At 40.3% G+C, this 19931-nt stretch overlaps 1 protein-coding gene across 9 annotated transcripts in view; it reads left to right on the plus strand.

Annotated features, from left to right (window-relative positions):
- Positions 1-19931, plus strand: part of FMNL2 (formin like 2) — a 315524-nt gene that overhangs the window by 203690 nt on the left and 91903 nt on the right. For all 9 annotated transcript variants that reach the window (XM_031008485.3, XM_031008488.3, XM_031008484.3 and 6 more), the window contains exons 3-5: positions 3410-3490; positions 9720-9796; positions 19436-19519. In XM_031008485.3, coding sequence (XP_030864345.1) covers positions 3410-3490; positions 9720-9796; positions 19436-19519 — 242 coding nt within the window. The remainder of the gene's footprint in view (positions 1-3409; positions 3491-9719; positions 9797-19435; positions 19520-19931) is intronic.

Genomic DNA, 19931 nt, shown 5'->3' on the forward strand with positions numbered 1-19931 from the left:
CTCGTTGCCTGCTTGCTTGACATCAATGATATAAGTACCTTTATTAAGTTACCAACTTGAGTTGCACTGTGTAGAAATGTTATTCTTTAGTCATGATAAGCTGTCAAAATGAATTGAAAAGGCACCTCCAAAGTCTTGGTGATCTTGCTCCTTTTGATAGTTACCACCCCTCCATTGAGATTCCCAGCTTTTCTGTTCACTTTGATCCTCTTGCAAAAAGCACTCAAAATTGGCAGCTTCCATGACTCCATCTTCTAGAGGGTGGGTGGAATCAAGAGTGAACTTCAGAACCTTCTTTTTCTGTCTTCCTTCTCCCCATTTGCCACAAGCTTTTTAACGGGTTCCATGGCAGCAGTGGAGGTAGAAAGAGGAGACGGGCAGACTATGCCAAGGCAAATGGCCCCACCTGAGTTTTCTTAGAAGTGGATGCAATGTGGACCAACTGTGTTTTAAAGCATGAGGCTTCCTTATTTTCTCTTTCTTGGAAATACATCAGTAAGCTGCTCAAACAAATGAAAAATATGTGAAATACAACGACAAATGCTAAATAAGCATATTTGAAAAAGTGTGAGTTTATTACATGTAGACCGTCTTCATAATTTCAAGTCCTAAGGAAATATAGTCCAGTCAACAGGACCAGCAAATGTGTGTATTTGAGTAAGCCTTCTGAGTCGCCACAGTCCCAAATAGGAAATGAAAAAAAGCTGCCTTTACTGACTGTCAAAGATAGGGCTCACTAAATGAGTGAATGCTACTGTGTTACATGTGCTACTCCACCAAATTTTATTATTGTAAAAATAAAATTGAGCCCAGGAGTTCGATACCAGCCTGGGCAACATGGTGAGACCTTGTCTTTAGAAAATTAGCCGGGTGTGGTGGCCTGCACCTATAGATCCAACTTCTTAGGAGGTGGAATTAGGAGGATTGCTTGAACCTGGGAAGTCGAGGCTGCAGTGAGCTGTGATTGTGCCACTGCATTCCAGCCTGGGTGACAGAGTGAGACTCTCTCAAAAAAAATTTTTTTTGAATAATTGGAATTATATTATTTAAAAGGATAATATTTATTTATATTCTGATATGTGTTTGGCATCAGCTGTTGTCATAAACGAGGTTGGAAATAATGACTGGCTTCTAGATAGCTCATCAGTTCATTTTTCTGAGCTTCTTGTGATTATTTTAGCCCTCAGCTGGACTACTGCTAAATCCCCATGGCAATAGGATCCCCTCTGATTCCTTGGTGAAGTGATGGTGATTTAAAAAAAGTGGTTTATACACAGACACAGTGATGGCACTAGAGATGTTGAATAGTTGTGATTACTTAGAAATTGCTCTCGAGATAGAACATTTGAAGGAATAATTAGAAAAAGTATACTGCTCTTTTTTTAAAAGCAGCTTGATTGAGATAGAGTTCATATACTACAAAATTCACCCTGATTATTTTTAAATAAAGGGAAAATATTAATAGGTGTCCTACTACAAACCATTCCCCCTATTTTCAAGGATAAACAATAACAAATATAGATTTTAAATAATAAGATTATCTTTTCAGTATTATTACAGTGGCCTTTAGCATTTTAAAATCTACAAGCAAGCAAGGTTTCAGTGGACCATGCAGAATGTTGTGGTTCCCTGTGTTGGAGAAATACAAGTTTCTATGGGATAAACAAATGCATGCACATGCTGGCCAATTGTCAGAGTGAAATACCAAAAAATTCCGTTGTGGAGTAAGTGATAATCAGATTATAAAGAATTAAAGTAAGAAAATACCTTTTGGGTTGTAGGTAGAACATGATAAAGATTATCCTCGTTTCTTTTTTTCTTTTCTTTCTTTTCTTTTTTTGTTTTAGACAGGGTCTCACTCTGTTACCCAGGCTGGAGTGCAGTGGCACGATCAGGGCTCACTGCAGCCTTAACCTCCCAGGCTCAGGTGGTTCTTCCACCTCAGTCTCCTGGATAGCTGGGACTACAGGCATGCGCCACCACACCCAGCTAATTTTTTGTGTTTTTTGTAGAGACGGGGTTTCACCATGTTACCCAGGCTTGTCCTCATTTCTTGATGAATCTTTGTTTTTCCTTTAGAGCTGATTTAAACTTTTTTTTTGTGAGAAATATAGCATCTATATAGAAAAGGTAGTTAAGCCCGAGAACCAGCATAGTAAGTAGTATAAAGCCAGCACCTTTGTAACTGCTACTCGGATCAAGAAATAGAACTTCTGGCCTCTTAGGAATGTGCCATATTTCCCCCTTTGATTATGACTTTCCCCACTTCAGTCCTCCAACCATGACTTTCAGGCTGATCATCTCCAAGTACACATATATACACACAATATAAAACCATATATCTATATGTATAGTGTTACCACTTGATTGTGTATCTGTAACCATTAAAGTTTAATGTCACCTATTTTATAAGTGTGAAGAAATGAAATCAGGTGTTCTTCTTGGCTCAGCATCAGGTTTGTGAGATCCATTCATAGGAGCATGCAGTACATGGCTTGTTTTCATTGTAATCTAGTATACCATTGTATGAATGTAAATATAAGTACTGGTTCATTTTATGGTTTGTGGACATGTGGCTTCTACCCAGGTTTTTACTGTTGCCTGTTCTGCTTTGGACATTAGGGTCTATAAAACCTGATACACGTGGCATGAATTTTTCAAAGTATGGTTCCTCTTTTCACAGCATTAGCATAAAACGTGTTAGAAATGTTGATTCTTGGGCCCCACCTCTGACCTACATTCAGATATCACCTTGGACTGTATATTATGTATGTTTATGCTTATTCCAGTGACTGCCTTTGCTCAGGATACTTTTGCATCTTCCAGGTTGGAATCCATTCATGTCGGCACACACATGTGTACCCATGCAAACATAACACTCCCACATTCCAGCAATTGACTCGTTGCTCATATTTGAAAAAAATTAGCTTTATCAGTTTGAGTCAAATCTTTTGTTATTTTCAAAGATAAAATAAATATCCAAAAGAGAAAGATTTGCCAACATTGAAGATATTCAAAAGAATATGCAAAAGATTGAAGACCTGCTGAAGGAGGACCTGAAACAGGTTGGGCAAAACACCATTCCTAGAATGGAAGCTGCAGGGCCCTACAGAGAAAGCAGTACTGACTCTGGAGTTGAGCAGATGTGGGTTCAAACCCACATGTACATGTGACCAGCAGTGTCATCAAAGAGAGTTCTGCATTTCTCTGAGCTTCAGTTTTCCTCCTATGCAAAGAGGGGATCACGTCTACTACCAAGATGCAAAACAGTTAGTACAAAATGACTGCTCGCAGGGCCACATTTATACTGTGGATGCATTTTGGTCATATTTTGGTAACATAATCTGATGTGGCTGACTGTGTCATGGCTTCAGACCTTTCATGCTTTGGACTTTTGTGCTTTCTGCAGGAACGATTCCAGGTGAAGAATCCTCCCCATACATACATTCAAAAGCTCAAAGGCTATCTGGATCCAGCTGTAACCAGGAAGGTAAGATGGATTTGTTTCCACTCTTTGTTATTGCTTCCTTATTAGCGAGCAGAATCCTCCTGCATTGGAAGAGACCTTCCTTCCTCTGCATTAGAGCCTCTGCCAGAGCCTCCACAAAAAACAACCTTGGGAGACCAACAACGTAAGAAGACAAAGGAAAAAAAACAACCTTCTCACTTGAAGATGTGTATAAAAGTTCTTTCCTGACATGAGAGTCACGTACCTCTGATGGTTGTTGAGTCACTGCTATTTCCAATTACACAGGGCAGTGAGTGCAGTCCAGAGGTGTTCAGGCCCCTAAAAGAACAGGCTTTGCAAAGGGAATACTTGCCTTTCAGTTTTTTATGCCTTGGTGCATTTCCAGAGACCTTGAAAAATCACTGGGCCTTTGTCATCCCAGCTGTGCACTCACATCCTGTGTTGATGCTTTTAGCAGCTCCCCCCTGCCCCCCCCAACCCCTGCCCCTGGCCTGAGAAGGTAAGTAGAGAATAGCTGATTCCATTCTCAACAGACTCTCCCCTTTTACAAACAAGCCCTGCTTTGTGCAGCCACACAATTGGTTTAAACTGATGCCTCGTGGTAAAGCATGTAGCCTGGCACAGCCCTGTAGGCCTGAATCAGTCCTGGGATGTCTCAGGGCAGAGCTGTCCTTGCTCAAGATGGGTGAAGGGGTGCTTTACCAGATAGCATTTGTTTTTCCATTGACCTACAACTCCTGCTTTTAAGGCTCCAGCGAAAATATCTCAGGCTGATTCTCTCTGTTGTTTCAGTGTGTGATTCTTGAGAAAAGAATGGTATACTTTACCTAGTTAGCCACTGTTTTCAGGGCTCTTGATGCTTGCATTAAAAAAAAAATCTTTTTCTTTATCTTCTACTCTAACTCTTCCTCCCCTCACCGCCCACCCCCCGACCAAAAAAAAAAAAAGAAAAGTCCAACAAAGGAGAACAGCTATTATTTCCTTTTGGAAGTTTCCTAGGCCTTTCTCTTACGGTTAATATGTAGACAAGGGGAAATAAAATCTAATAGTGATGATGACAGTGTAGTGCAGAACTTCATCACTGGCTGTATGTCATATGTGACTTGAGTGTGACACAACCTTCAATCCAGGAATGTACCTGTCAAAGTATCATGATACTTCTCCCTTCGTAAATGTGGCACACACATTTCTTTCTAAAAGACCTGTTGTCAGGTCTTTTACACCTGCAAATGAGACTGTTGTTCAGTTCTTGTTAACTTCTCTCATTTCTCCCTTTCCCTAAGAATGTGGCAGTCTTAATTTCATCATTTAAAGAGGTCTGTAAAGGAGGATACACCCAGGCCTGGCATAGTGGCTCATGTCTGTAATCCCAGCACTTTGGGAAGCTAAGGTGGGTGGATCACCTGAGGTCAGGAGTTCAAGACCAGCCTGACCAACATGGTGAAACCCTGTCTCTACTAAAACTACAAAAATGAGCCAGGCATGGTGGCAGGCACCTGTAATCCCAGCTACTCGGGAGGCTGAGGTAGGAGAATCGCTTGAACCCAGGAGACGGAGGTTGCAGTGAGCTGAGATTGTGCCATTGCACTCCAGCCTGGGCAAAAAGAGCAAAAAACTGCGTCTCAAAAAGAACAATAAATAAATAAATATAGACACACCCATATACACAAAATACATCCCCAGACAGGTGTTTTTCTGCACTATTTCTTTGCAAAGGGACAGCAAGATTCTGTTTTAGAATCGATTTCTAAAGGTTTTCTGAAATCTCCAAACTTGTAACCTTCAGGCTAGATGGCTCAGACCTCAGCATTGAGTCCTAATGCTCACCCTGAGTTGAGTGTGGCAGAGATGCTGATGTTTATACAGAAGACTGAGACCTTTCCTCATGCAGAATTCATCCTACCTCCAAAAAATTCCTTCCACATTTTTCCAGTTCTGAATAGAAAGGAAAAAATATGCACACTCCTAGGGAGTGCTGCTTAGGCCCCCACTTCCATACCCCACATGGAGGAAGATGCTTAGAAGGAAGAGGTGGGCTTCCTCCTGGCACAGTTCCAATTTTCCTTTAGATCAGCTGTTTCTGGGTTTAGGCAAAGAGAACAAAGTGAAACAAAACAACAGATAAGCTTCCCAGAAAATGTTTTGCTTCCTCACAAATAATAAACTGGAGCAGGACATAAGATGTCTGTTTGGGCCTTCATTCCCAACATTTCTGCCCTGGCCCATGTGCGTTCACCTGAATGGCCATGTTTGGTCTGTGCTTCATCTTTCAAGATCAGTCATTCAGCTCAGAAAAAATAAAATGGATGGTGGATTAACCACCCCTGCTTTAGTAAGATTCTGTCAGGAGCTGGCAGGAGGAAATGATCTGTTCCACACAACGTAATTGTAATGCTTAAAGCCTGGAAAAAAAGGAGATTTGTTGAAATAAGACATGGCTTGCAGTTAAAATGAGCTTAAAATTCTCAGCTGTATTATTGTGGGGGAGAAAAATATTTCAAATCGGGGCTTTAAATTTCAGCCAGACAGTCTAGGTTGGGCAGTTTTCCTTTAACTGTGTCTGGAGTCCTCGAATACTTGATTCGTTAATCTTTTGTGCAAATTGAATAGAAGATACTTAATTTGCTTTTTTTAAAAAAAATTTTTAAGCATTTTCTATTTAGATTTTCTTCTAAATAGTTTTAAATGAAACCTCTAGGGCAGGAAAGGAAGAGCCTAAATTAGATATCTCTATGAACAGAACTCTCCAAACCAGCCTCCTTATTTAATACCAGGAAGTGATTAGTCTGTGTTTAAAGGAGTCTGGTCCTTTGCTGGCGCTGCAGTTGTGAGATGAAACCTATTGTAGGGCTCATCCTGGGCTCAGCTGCCTCTGTGGGCTCATCCCAGGCCTCCCTTGATGGGGAGGGAAGGGAGAATAGTACAGACTGCTCACGGATCCTCTGTGGCTCCCCACGGGCACATAATTTCTTTTCATAGTGTTTTAAAGCATTCTGGATACATTTTAGAAGTGCAAAGTGTTAGCACTCATTGTGTATATATTAGAGAAGTGGACTCCAAGACTTCTCTGTGGCCCAGAATCTAGCCGAAAATTGAGCCATTCCTTAGATAATGTAATACAGGAGTAAAGTCAGTTTAGTTTGCCTCCGTTATCAGGCAGTTGCAGAAGGGTAGTGCCTAGGTAGCATAGTCAGTGCCCAAAAACAGCGCTGCTGCTGTTATTATTACCTCATCGTGTTTTGATTTAGTTACCTGGTTTCGATACATAGCTCTTAGCCCTTCGGTGGACCCTCTTTTATACTCTGCTATGTCCTCAGTGCTACGCTGGGTGCCCTTGTGCCTGATGGCATATGTAAGGGATGACCTTGCCCCGAGGAAGCAGAAGGCGGCATTAGGGGCTGGGTGTTAGTTCCTTTGTGTTGCTATAAAGAAATACTTAAGGCTGGGTAATTTATGAGGAAAACAGGTTTATTTTGGCCTACAGTTCTTTAGGCTGTACAGGAAGTGTGGTGCTGGCATTTGCTTCTAGTGAGGGCCTCGGGGTTTACCATCATGGCGGAAGGCTAAGGGGGAGCAGGCGTGTCACATGGTGAGCAAGAGGGAGGAGGTACCAGCCTCTCTTAAACAGCCAGATCTCACAGGAACTCTTAGGAGTAAGAAGCCACTTATTATCACGAGGACAGCACCAAGCAGTTCAGGCGCTATCTGCCCCCATGACCCAAATACCTCCCACTAGGCCCACCTCCAACATTGGAGGTCCTATTTCAATGTGGGATTTGGAAGGGACAAATATCCAAAGTATATCAGGGGCCCAGCAGAAGCAAAGGCTGCAGGGAATGAGTCAGAAGTGCACATAACACAGAGCTTGGAAGGCTGAGTTATTTTCTGACAACCACCTGTGCAGGCAGCCCGAGACTTAGGACTCTGACATGGGAGTGGCCACATTGAGCGGCCAGCACATCTGGAAATGGTTGCCTTAGCTGTGTGACCAGAGACCCTAGAATTTTTTGTCTCCTTTCTCTTCCCTTCTCTATATACACAGCAGACTGCCTGCTCCATTCTACTGACTCTTCTCTACTCTATTCCTAATTTTTAGCTCCAAGGAAGAGTTTAAAGAGAGAGAATACCTTTAGCTGCCCATCCTGCATTACTTGCCCCCATTCTTTTTTTTTTTTTTTTTTTTGAGATGGAGTCTCACTCTGTCACCCAGGCTGGAGTGCAGTGGCATGATTTCGGCTCACTGCAACCGCCGCCTCCCAGGTGCAAGCAATTCTCGTGCCTCAGCTTCCTGAGTAGCTGGGATTACAGGCTTGTGCTACCATGCCTGTCTAATTTTTGTACTTTTTAGTAGTGACGGGGTTTCTGCATGTTGGCCAAGCTGGTCTCGAACTCCTGATCTCAGGTGATCCACCCACCTTGGCCTCCCAAAGTGCTGGGATTACAGGCGTGAGCCACTGAGCTTGGCCATTACTCCCTTTTCAAGCCAAGTACTGTGCCGAGCCTCCTCATTGCTGGGAAGTGGTCTAGGAAGCTCTGGGGTTGGGTGTCCTCCAAACTCTCAAGTATGCCACCATTTGTTAGGCCTGTTTCGACAGAAGAGGGGAGTGCCTCTCTTTTTTCCATCACATTGGGGACATTTTTATTTCCTACTTCTTACTATACCTGGATTCTGGAAACCTGACATGGTCTTTTTAGATTTTCTTGGGAATGGCATTTATGGAGGAACTGTGAGACTATCTGCTTCCTTGGGGGCTCTGCTTAGAAGCAGCTGGTGGGGAAGCCAGGGGCTTTCAGAATAAGATGACAGGGTAACAGGAGCCTGCTGTGCTGAGCCGTGCTTCAGGCCTTCATGGGCCACCAAGTCCCAGGTGTGGGTGTAGCTCTTGCCACCCCACATTCTGGAATCCTTACTTCCATCCTCCTTCCTTTTCTTCTTGTCCTTGGAGCTGAAGGACTCTGTGTCCACTGCAATTGTGGCAGCAGAGGAGAGAGGTCCTTTATATCCTGAGCCAGAATCCTCAAAGCTCTTTCCTGTAAACAGTGTGACATAAAGGTGGTTCAGGTTCGTAGCGCAGATAGTCTGGAACTCCGCTTAGGAGGCGCTGACATCAAGTTTTCTTCCTTCAAAGTGGCCTGAGACTGTCACTTTAAATAAATATTTCTGTAGGAAAATGTGTTCCAAAGGACTGATGTGCAATGTAGCCCATTGATATCTTGGAAATGATTTAGGGTCAAGAGGCTAGAGAGGTGTATATTAACACAGTTACTATCAGAGGTGGATTCAGTGAAGAAAGAAGCCCCAAGGGAGTCCTGGAAGGGTAGGTGGGATTTTAACAGGCAAGGGAATGAGGAAGGGCAGTTCATGTCAGGAGGGTGGTGTGCTCTGGAGGAAGGACCCTCTAAGTGAGGAATAAGGGGCAGAGGTAGCTCTGCATGTTTATTTTTGCAACGTGTTAGGTCACGCAGAAAAAAAAATAACATAGCAGGCCTGAGACTGCTATGCTTAGCAAAGGGCCTGCTTGCAAGGTTGGCCCTTGGCTGGCATCTAGGAACTTGTGTTTGACGGGGGAAAGTTTCTACCATTTCCTGATAAGACTGTTTCCCTGTGCCTAAACTGTTTATGAAAACAATACGGCTTATGCTGAATGCCTCTTTTCCTTCTGGGAGTCTGAATTTGTGTAATGTACTAGGCAGAGAGTTGCCTATTAAACCAGCTCCCAATAAGAACCTGGCCACTGAGTCTCTAATGAGCTTTATGCATGTTGTCATTTGTGTCTCCTCGGGGAGAGGACTCCTGGAAGATTGCACCTGGTTTCCTGCACGTTTTATCCTATGCACCTTTTCTCTTTGCTGATCTTGCTTTGTATTCTTTTACTGTAATACATCATAGCCACGGGTATGACTGTATGCTGAGTCCTTTGAGTGCTCCTAATGAATCATTGAAACTGGAGGTAGTACTGGGGTCCCTGACCCATAGGAATATTGGTGAATACTGTTGTGTGTGTGGGGTAGGGAAATAAAATCTACTTACTGAAAGGCACATTACATAAAACAAGGACTTTTTGTAGTCCTTTCTCAGTAGTTAATTTTCATGGTGAGGAAAATTTGTGTGCTCTGCAACAAAAAAAGTGAGGGAAGCCCATTTTAGAAGTGAAGATATTTTTCATATTGTGTTAAATTTATTATAACTAAGCTTCAGTTATAGCAGTTGCTAAAATATTTTGTGAGAATATGTGTTCTTGAATTATAGAAATTCAGACGGCGTGTTCAAGAATCTACACAAGTGCTAAGAGAACTGGAAATTTCTTTAAGAACTAACCACATTGGGTAAGTATACCCCTTTAACATCTTAGCTCTAAAGGTTTTGGACACTTTACAAAGTAACTGAATCATATCCAAAGAATTGAGCTTCCTTATGGGTCATTATAAATTAAAAGACTGAGGTTTTAATAGATGAAACCTTGTTAGTACTCAAATTACTTACTGCCCAAGAATCAGCAGAAGGAAGACAGATAGTCCTTGATGTGGAATTCATAACAATTCTATATTTCTTTGAGCGGGTGCAGTAAATATGGACACTTGGTTTCATGTGTGCATAACAATTCTCTGGCAAATCAGAAACCCCCAATAGTACATGTAGACTGAGATCTTGGAAAATCTCTAAGCTTTTACTGTAGTTCTCCAAGTTGGTTGGTTGAAGCTGCTTTATTTCCCTTTCGTTAATTCTCTAGAGTTTCTGGCCAGAAGGGGACGGAAGCTGGAATAATGTCACTTGACTCACCTCATTGCACTCAGACACATTCTCAGTCTCTTTTTCATACATCTCAAAACCTCAGGACGATGAAGTATAAATCCACTGTGGGAAAATAAAGTTCAGGGAATCTATGCACTAAGCATTCTGAGTTTCTTTCAGACAATGACATGGTGCTTTGCCTCAGGCAAGAACAGCAATATTATATTCTCCCTTACCCCTGGGTGGCCTAATTGTACCATGTCTTAAAACAAGATGGCTTGTCTCTAAGGTAGAATGATATCAGGTATCCTATTTTGTAGCTCTCCTTCTGCCCAAAGCACCTGCGTAACATTGGGCAAGCTATTTAACCCCTTTGGTTTTGATTCTTTGAGCTTCACAATGAGAGGACTATCGACTTTTAGATCTTTTAGAATTTTCCCATGACATTCTTTGCAAGTCTATTGGAAATTAATTTTGATGTATATATATTGCACTTTAGTTTTACAGAGTATGCTGTAACATACAGTAAGTTCTGTCTCGTTGATAGTTCTTCTTGAAAACCATGAGTTTAAGTGAAATAATGTTGTTATAAAACCTTTTCCCCCCCTCATCAATGTCATAATGAAATAATGTTATTTGAGGTTAAGTAAGGACTTGATGTGGATTTATTATGTAGATAAAAGTTTACTTCAGACTGCTGTAAGCCATTCAAATGGTTAATTAGCATAGTTATTTCAAAATAAACTTTTAGAAACTGTAGAAATGCTATTGTGATTGATAGGTGATGGAACTTGGGTAAGAATGTGCATTTCTTAAATGATAACCAGCAGGTTTTTCACCTTGAGAATGAAATATTCAGAAAATGAATTAATTCTAGACTTTGTCCCTGAAAATGGGCTATAGAACAAAGAATCATAGAGTCATGATTTTAGAACTGGAAGAGAAATTAAGAATTGCCTGATGCCTAATTTTACAGATTAAAAGAATTAAAGACCAGAGAAGGTGAGTGAATTGCACAGTCTACAGCTGTAGAGCCAGGTGCTTTGGCTCAAGTTGCTCTGTTGTTTTTCCTGTATGACTTATGCTGGCAGCCGTTTCCCTGAAAGTAAATAAGATTATCAGGGATCTGGGATCAAAGCAATGAGCCTTGTCTGCTGGGGATGAACATGGTGGTAGTTTAATACTTTTGGGCATTTAGACTCAGGACATTTAAATACTTTCTAATATTTATGAATCAGGAGCTAGATTCGATTTTGTTTGGTCCAAACCTTTGCCTTTGGCCCTTTTAACTGAAAATGGTGGAATGAACTGCAGCCAAGATTTCTACAAATTGTCAAAAAGCATTTCTTAGGCTGTGTGTGGTGGTTCGCGTCTGTAATCCTAGCACTTTGAGAGGCTGAGGTGGGTGGATCACCTGAGGTCAGGAGTTCGACACCAGCCTGGCCAACATGGTGAAACCCCATCTCTACTAAAAATACAAAAAATTAGCCAGGCATGGTGGTGCGTGCTTGTAGTCCCAGCTGCTTGGGAGGCTGAGGCAAGAGAATCACTTGAACCTGGGAGGTGGAAGTTGCAGTGAGCCAAGATCATTCCACTGCACTCCAGCCTGGGTGACAGAACAAGACTCCATCTCACCGAAAAAAAAAAAAAAAAAGCATTTCTTTAAGCATTGCCGAAGTAATGTGAAATTGACCATCAAATACAAAAGGAAGATGATCATTTCCAACACAAACTTGGCTGAGTAGAAGAACCTTGGTTGGGTTGAAGCCAGTGCAGTCTGCAAGCAATTGGAGTGGTTTGTTGTTGAGGATACTATAGGCATATTGAAAGATTCTTAGATTTCTTTCATCCTTACCAGGTGAAGTTTTCCCTTGCCCACCATCTGTGTGAGGAACTCTGAAAGCTTTGGCTTTAGCAGCAGAAAAATTCATGGAGATGCATTGTCTGATTGTATGCAACCAATCACTAGCATAAACTTACGTGAAGCAAAACCACACAACCAGATTGTGACCATCTTGCCTGTTCTGAAAACCCAAACCTGAACTCACTCTTTGTTATGTAAACTAACTGGCTTGATCTCACTTGATAGGGATATCTTCTGAAAAATTACTCAATAATGATGAAAATAATCAGTTACTAAAATGAAGAATTCTTGGAATGCAAGGTGCTATATAAGGAAGCCATATATTTTATTGTACTGTTAAAAATACTGTAATAGATAGATAATTCAGTGAGTGTGGTGACCCACGCCTGCATTCCCAGTACTTTGGGAGGCCGAGGCAGGAGGATTACTTAAGCCCAAGAGTTTGAGACCAGCTTGGGTAACATAGTGAGACCTTGTGTCTACAAAAAAATAAAATATTAGCCAGTCACAATGTCACGTACCTGTAATGCCTGGGACACTGAGGCAGAAGGATCAATTGAGCCCATGAGTTCGAGGCTGCAGTGAGCAGCCATTGCACTCTCTGAGTAACAGAGTGAGACCCTGTCTCTAAAAATAAAAAATCGGTGCCCATTTGCTCAAATTTTTGCTATGCCCCTTTCTAGTTATTTGACCTTAGATAAGTTATGTAAGTTTTCTGCACTTACTATGTGACCCAAGTTAAATTCTCATTGATAAAATTAGTATAATACTTACATCACAGGAATATTATAAGGATTAGATGACATAACTTGTAAATTCCTAATAAAGGGTCTGAAACATAATAGTTACTCAATATATGATAGTTGTTTGTTATGCTTGTTGCAAATAATTATCTGCAGTATTCAACAATATTATATATCTCTGAGGATATACATCTCTTATATATATCTCTAAGGAATTCCCTAAGGCAGAGAGTATTATCATCTTTATCTAAAATGATCCTGACACCCAGGAGATTATGATACCCAGAAATTAAAAAGGAGGGATTACATTTACAATCTACTTGTCCTAAAAAAAATTGTTCTGGGCACATGCTTGCTTTTCAAAGTTAAAGACTTGAGCTTTACCAAGATAACATTCTGAGCTGCAGCTTTGTCAAGCAAAGGACTTCTTCTGAGTTTTGATATAAGCCTAAAACTCTATAAATGGAACAATCTTCTGAGAAAGAAAATTAATTTTCTTTGAGTCAAATTGAAATAAGAATTGGACTAGAAATAATCCCATTCACTTACTCTTAGGAACTATAATAATAGAGAAGAACTGGATTATGACTTATCTAAGCTTTTGAAATTACTTGAAATACCCTTGAAATGATCCACATAGTGTTAGAATACACTAGCCATGCAGTGTGAGTAGGCAGATGCCATGGTGCTTAAGATGTCAGAGTGATAGGATTTAAATGGTGGTGAGGGTGAACTGGACAGATTTACCAGCTTTATTCTATGGAACTGATGTGTACACTGTCTCTCCTTGCAGGGAATTTATTGTAGTAAAGCTGCCTATAATGATAGAAAGTTACTTTTCATCCTCAGTGCAAGGTCACCGAAGTTCTGAAAGATGCTCATTTCACTTTCTCATTGTGGTGTAGAGAGAACAGGCATGAGATTGCAGAAGGAATGCGGCAACTTGGCAAGGAGGGGAAGGAGGTTTGTAGAAAAGGGAAGATGCTGAGGAACTGCTTAGTTAATGTCTTCTCTCCTGCCCACCAGACTTCTTTATGAATCAGTGCTGGCTGAGCCAGGCCAAAAGAAGAAAGACAGGAGAGTGACAAAGGCTGCTTTTAACATGCATACAACACGTATGGGAGTGTATGTGTGTATCAAGCTGCCTTATGATTAACTTATTCCTAGATGGTACTTTTTTAGAAACCATCAAGGTTATAATCATTTTGTCATTTATTAGGCACGGTGTTAGGTACTTTACGTTTGTTATTCTGTGTATTTCCTACAAAAATCTTATTGACCATTAGCCCTGAATCCCTGTTTTACGGATGAGAATACTGAGGGTCATCTATTAAGTACCTTGCTCAATTCCACACAAGTTAGAAGCACCGAGATTTGAGCCTAGATATGGTCACTTCTAAAATTTATTACTAAACCAGCAATTCTCACATTTTTTTTTTGTTGGTTTTAGAATGCTTTTATACTTTTAACTTATTTTTGAACCCCAATAAGCTTTTGTTTAGTTGTGTCAAATCTATTAATGTTTATAATATTAGAAATTAAAACATAAATTTTAAACATCTTTAATAAAATGTAATATTTAATAACATTTAATTTAAATACATAAATATAAAATAAATGTTATGTATTAATATAAATATTAATACATTATAAATTAAATGGCATGTTTTATGAAAAATATTCTTCAAATCCAAAAAAAATTGGTGACAAAGGCTGCATTGGTTTAATTTTTGCAAATCTCCTTAGCATCTGGTTAATAGTTGGCAGCTAGATTCTCCTGAGTCAACATTCAGTTTGTCGTGATCTGTTTTGATTGATGTATATGTAGAAAATTGGGTCTTATACACACTTAGAGACGAGTTTTTTAAATGGTCTTTTCAGATAATTGGGATATTCTTTTTTTGGTAGTACCCCCAAAATTGAACGGCTGGTAACTAATTCTTACAGATAGCTATAATGTAGAGTCTGAAATCATATCAGTGAACTTTTTGTGCTCTGTTATATTAAAATCCATTGGCCAGGTGCTGTGGCCTGCAGTCCCAGCAACTTTGGAAGGCCAAGGTGGGCAGGATGGCTTGAGCCTGGGAGTTCGAGACCAGCCTGGGTAACATGGCGAACCCCTGTCTCTATAAAAAATACAAAAATTAACCAGGTGTGGTGGCATGATCCTGGAGTCCCAGCTACTGAGGAGGCTGAGGTAGGAGGATCACTTGAGCCCAGGAGGTTGAGGCTGCAGTAAGCCATGATTGTGCCACTGCACTTCAGCCTCAGCAACAAAGTAAGACCCTGTCTCAAAAAATCCTTTGTGCTGTCTTGCACTTTGATTGGGTCTTTTTATCCCTACATGAACTTGTGACATGATTTGTTAACATCATGTTGGTCATTTGGAAGATCAGAATAACTCAGTAAAATCATGTTTCTCCACTGTTGAAGCATATCCCTTTACAATGTTTTTAAAAATCACATTTGTTAATAACCACCAGTCTGATTAGAATATATTTTAAGTATTGAGAAGCTGTCAAACTGACGGTGGTGAATACAGGTTTTCCAGAATTCTAATTTTTGTTTGAAAGCTCAAAGTTGGTCATCAACAACAAATACTGTGTTGTCCCTGAAAGGATGGGCTCACTTCATATTTGAGTAAATGTCTGCCACATACCCCAAACTGAATCACCATAGTTTGTCAGTTATTTTTACAAGTAAATTGACATTCCATGAAAAAATGGCTAGTTCAGCTCGCAACTCAAACAATTTCACAGGTGCTTTTCCTTGAGACAACCATGCTACTTGGGCAGGTAGCAGAAGTACTTTATGTGAGCTTCCTGTTTTGTCACACTGAAAATGAAAAAGATGTGTACTAAATGAGTAAGCTTTAATAAAATCAATATTTTTTATTGCTTATGTAAGGGCGTTCTTAAGTGAAGCTGGCCTTTTCCCCCTCCTGAGTGCACGGAGTGACAAATACAATAAATAGGTGTCTTCTTTGGTTGCAGCAGTTTTATACAGTATTTCTTTGGCATTGTAAGTGTCAGTGTCAACAGATTGAAAACAACTAATGTCCTAATATTTTTGTGAAAACAGTTTTACCTTCACAGACGCCCTGAGAGGGTTTCAGGGACCCCTAGTGGTATATGGGCTATACTTTGAGAATCAGTTTGCAACACTGCCTAACAGAGTAGATCTGATGACCAGTGTTGAATCCACACAGTGCTTCTTTCTCTTGCTTTTCATGATTTTTCATCAACTTCAGTTCCCAACATATGTCTGTAGGACCTCTCTCTAGAGGAGGCTGGCAAAAGGAATTAACTGCTTTTTCCTTTCTGTTGTGCAACTTTGGGCCACTTGGCTTGATCTTAGAAATTGAAAGCCAGGAACATCTCTTAAGACCTATATGAGGAGAAATAAGGTTCTAAGATTTGGGGAGACAGAACAAAGATTTGATATTAAGCTGTGACCAGCCTACAATAAAACAGTGACTGTTGGCATTGGCACTTACATTTCTTCCTTGCACCCAATTTCTTCCAGAGCTATTTGTCATTGTCCCTGTCTTTTCCAGCTCCTAAGCATCTGATTTAGAATTTGCCTAAATTCAGGTTTACAGCATATGGTAATTACATTGAATCCGTGAGGCACTCAGGAAGTTATGTGTTCTGTCAGAGTCAGAAATAATTCAACTTTCCAAAACCTATAATCACCCAATTTGAAACTGTTTGCCTATTGGCAACATATTAAAAAGTGTGTGTAGCATTCACAGAGGTGAAATGGAACTAATTTGCTATGGGAACCCTGAATATATGATATAGTCCTTGCATGATCATTTACATAAATCTGCAAAATGAGGCATCCATATTCTTTGAATGCCTTTAGATTCCAGATACTGCTTTGAAAGTTGCCCGTTTTTATCTTTACCTGTTTTCTTTCCTTACTCTTATATTTCTGTAGAAGTTCACTTTCAACTCCAATTGAAAATGGCCAGTTCTCTCCAATACAGAAAGTTCCAAGTCAAGAAGGGGTAGGGACTGAGATAATAGTTAGAAAAATGGGGGCTCTTTTTTCATGTCATCCATACCCTTATTGCTGAAATGATTTTGCTAAGCTAACCTGATACCATTTGATAAAGTGGGGAAGGTAGCCAGCCCTGAAAGACTGATCTCATTCTTTCCTAAAGCAGCCGGGGGTGTCAGGACTGGATCAAATCCCAGGGAGGATCTTGTAGCTTTGAAAAAGATGTTAACTGCATGATATTAAATCAGGGGTAAAACATGTCACACTTTAGCTGACCTTTTAGGAGGTAGGCAGCAGGCTGTTACCTTTTACTCAGAAAATTGTCTTTGAGGCCCTTTCACTCAAAGTCAGGAAGTGGTGATGGGGGCCTGGATAAGGACTCTGAAGTGAAGTAAGAGGAGCCAATGAGTATTCTTTATCCCTGCATTAAAACATATGCATATTAGCATGTTAAGTGAATTGTAGCTCTGGCTGTACTTGGCTATTTCCTACCTTAAAAAAATTTAGTTTTTCATCTATAGGTCACTTGCCTCTTGTCCAATTGGTGGCTGAACTTTCCAAGTGAGATGGAGGTGCCTGCCAGTAGTTGACACAAGGGCAGGCACTGAGTGCATTCTGGATGGTCTGCACTCTACAGAGGCTGCGTCTGGAAAATCAACCAGAAGAAACAACAATGGCTGTTTCTCTTAGCTCCTAAATTAGTGTGTTCTTATGAGCCACTGAGAATATGTACAGCTGAGACTGCCCTGAAAAATCTGCCCCCCTCCCCCGCCGTGATTATTTTTCATATTAAAAAGACACCCATCAACGAGGGCCAGTTTAAATTGTACAATCACAGCCCATAGGCCAGACCAATGGAAAAGCCTAAGCAAGGCTAAGGGGCTTGAATTTAAAGATTTTCTAATCATCAGATTTTGATATTGAGTTCCAGACTTTAAGTCTCCAGCCAGTTACAAAAAAGAAAAAATTCTTTTTACTATTTCTAAGCTTCTAATTACTAGTATTTAAACGTGGTCAATGTCTCCTGAGACCTAGCACCACAGAAAGTACTTAAAATAAATAAAAAATAAGTATCTAGTAGATGCTGTGAGATTGTGTATGTGGCTGTTTTGAAATGAAACTTCAGCCTCCACCAGTAGCCAGCCCTGTTAGTTTTGTCTAGGTCTCATAATAAAGCCACTTTGTGTGGCCTACCAGGTGGTATTTTCTTTGCCACCATTGCCACTCCAGGTCTCTCTTAAATTAAATGTTATATGTTTACAGGCAGCTATGCCAAGTGCATAGGTTTTGCAGTTGCCTCTCTGAGGCGCTTGGGGGGAAAACACAAGGCAATCTTTCCACTTTCCCACTTTGCCGCCTCCTGGAACTACCTGCAGACCTGGACTGGGTTTGCATCATGGAGATGACAGGACTAGAAGAAAGAATGACCTTGAGGATGAAACAAAGAACCCCTTCCCCCTGCCAAAAATTAAAACAAACAAACAAAAAACCAAATATCCTGATTCCATGGGATTGTTTTCTGCCTTTTAAGACAAAGACCTCAAGGGGTTGCTCATGCTTAAGGGATACTTGGTAGAATTGTCCTACTGTTATTTTAATAACTAACAAAACTGGCTTCCATAGTCACTATCATGTCCATAGCTGGTCAGACTTTTTAGCTTGGTGTTTCTGGAGGAAAGCAACCATTGCGGAATGCAGGTGGCAGATGTACCTCAAGTGGCATTTCAGCAATAGTAGTAGATGTTTTAACTTATTATTTGTTGGAGTTTGAAACTTAGTGAAGGTTTAATCAGGTACCATATGTTGTTTGAAGATGAATGCACTGGAGGAAATCTGTAAAAGGGGGTGGTGACATTTTACATCCACCTCCCTAAAGATTCTGTTTGACCTCCCATCAGGATTATTATGAAGAACAAATAAGAATGTATAAGCATTCTCCATGCACTGTGGAGCACCATTCAAATGCAAGGTGGTATTATTTAAAAATGAATTTTTTAAAGAACCTGATATTTGTCATGTGCCGGCCTTGATGATAGTATGCGGTGCCTGCAGCTTTTTAAAAAGGTTTTAACGTTCATGGAAAAAGTTAAGCAAATCATTATCCCTATTGAATTTCTAGAAGCCCATAAACAGTGGTCTCTCATTGGCTAGTTTAGTGGTTTCTGTAGCTTAGTGCGCCAAGGAGTTGAACTTGGATTTGGAATCCCGCCTGGATTTTTGTGGTTATGTTGTCATGTCCCCCATCTGCCTCATTGTCCATAGTCTTGCTTCCTTCCACAAGCAGGCTGTAGATCAATTGTGGTGGAAAAAGTACATTAAGCAAGTGCCTTCTTTAAAGAAAGTTTCTTACAGATTATCTTAAATCCTCTAAGCAGTAAAATGCAAAGATGGCCCACGTGTACTTTTTGGCCCTTATTTTTGCACATTAAAAAGTTGTGGTTTTCTTAGTTACCATATCTGAAAAGCTCCTGCCTCATGTGAAGTACTCTAGGCCTTCCTCCCTATGTCCTTTCAGGCAATGAAAGTTTCTGGTGGAAAAAACAAAACTTTGCATTGTGTCCTTTCCATGGCAGGTCATGTGATCAATTTCTCCAATGATTTCTTTTTTTTTTTCACAACAGATGGGTCAGAGAATTTCTGAATGAAGAAAACAAAGGTCTTGATGTTCTAGTGGAATATCTCTCATTTGCACAGTACGCGGTAACGTAAGTAAAACTTGGCTTGCTTGCATTTGAATTTTATGTGGTCACAGCAGATGCTACTCAGTGGTAAAATTATACACCACACAGAGGGCAGAAACTCAGAAGCAGATGTGCTAGGGCTTAGGGAGGTTTGTTTCTGTTTGGGTAACTAAAAACAAATCACATAATGGTATTAGAAATGCCTTTAAGGCAGAAGTAAAACAGGTGAATAAAAATCACCCTTAAAGGAGCCCTTATTTTCAAAAGTAATGCTTTCTTTAGGGCTTAAGTTACATATATGGAAGAATAGTCTAACAGTTAGTGAAAGAGGTATGTGATAAATCACTAGGCGATGCAAAAGAGTGACTCCCTTTTTCTTTTAAAAATGATGTCTGCATGTATATTTGCATATGCTAGTAAGTGCGTAGAAAATGAT

The sequence above is a fragment of the Gorilla gorilla genome, chromosome 11 (genome assembly GCF_029281585.2).
Source record: "Gorilla gorilla gorilla isolate KB3781 chromosome 11, NHGRI_mGorGor1-v2.1_pri, whole genome shotgun sequence".
NCBI classification, from domain to species: domain Eukaryota; kingdom Metazoa; phylum Chordata; class Mammalia; order Primates; family Hominidae; genus Gorilla; species Gorilla gorilla.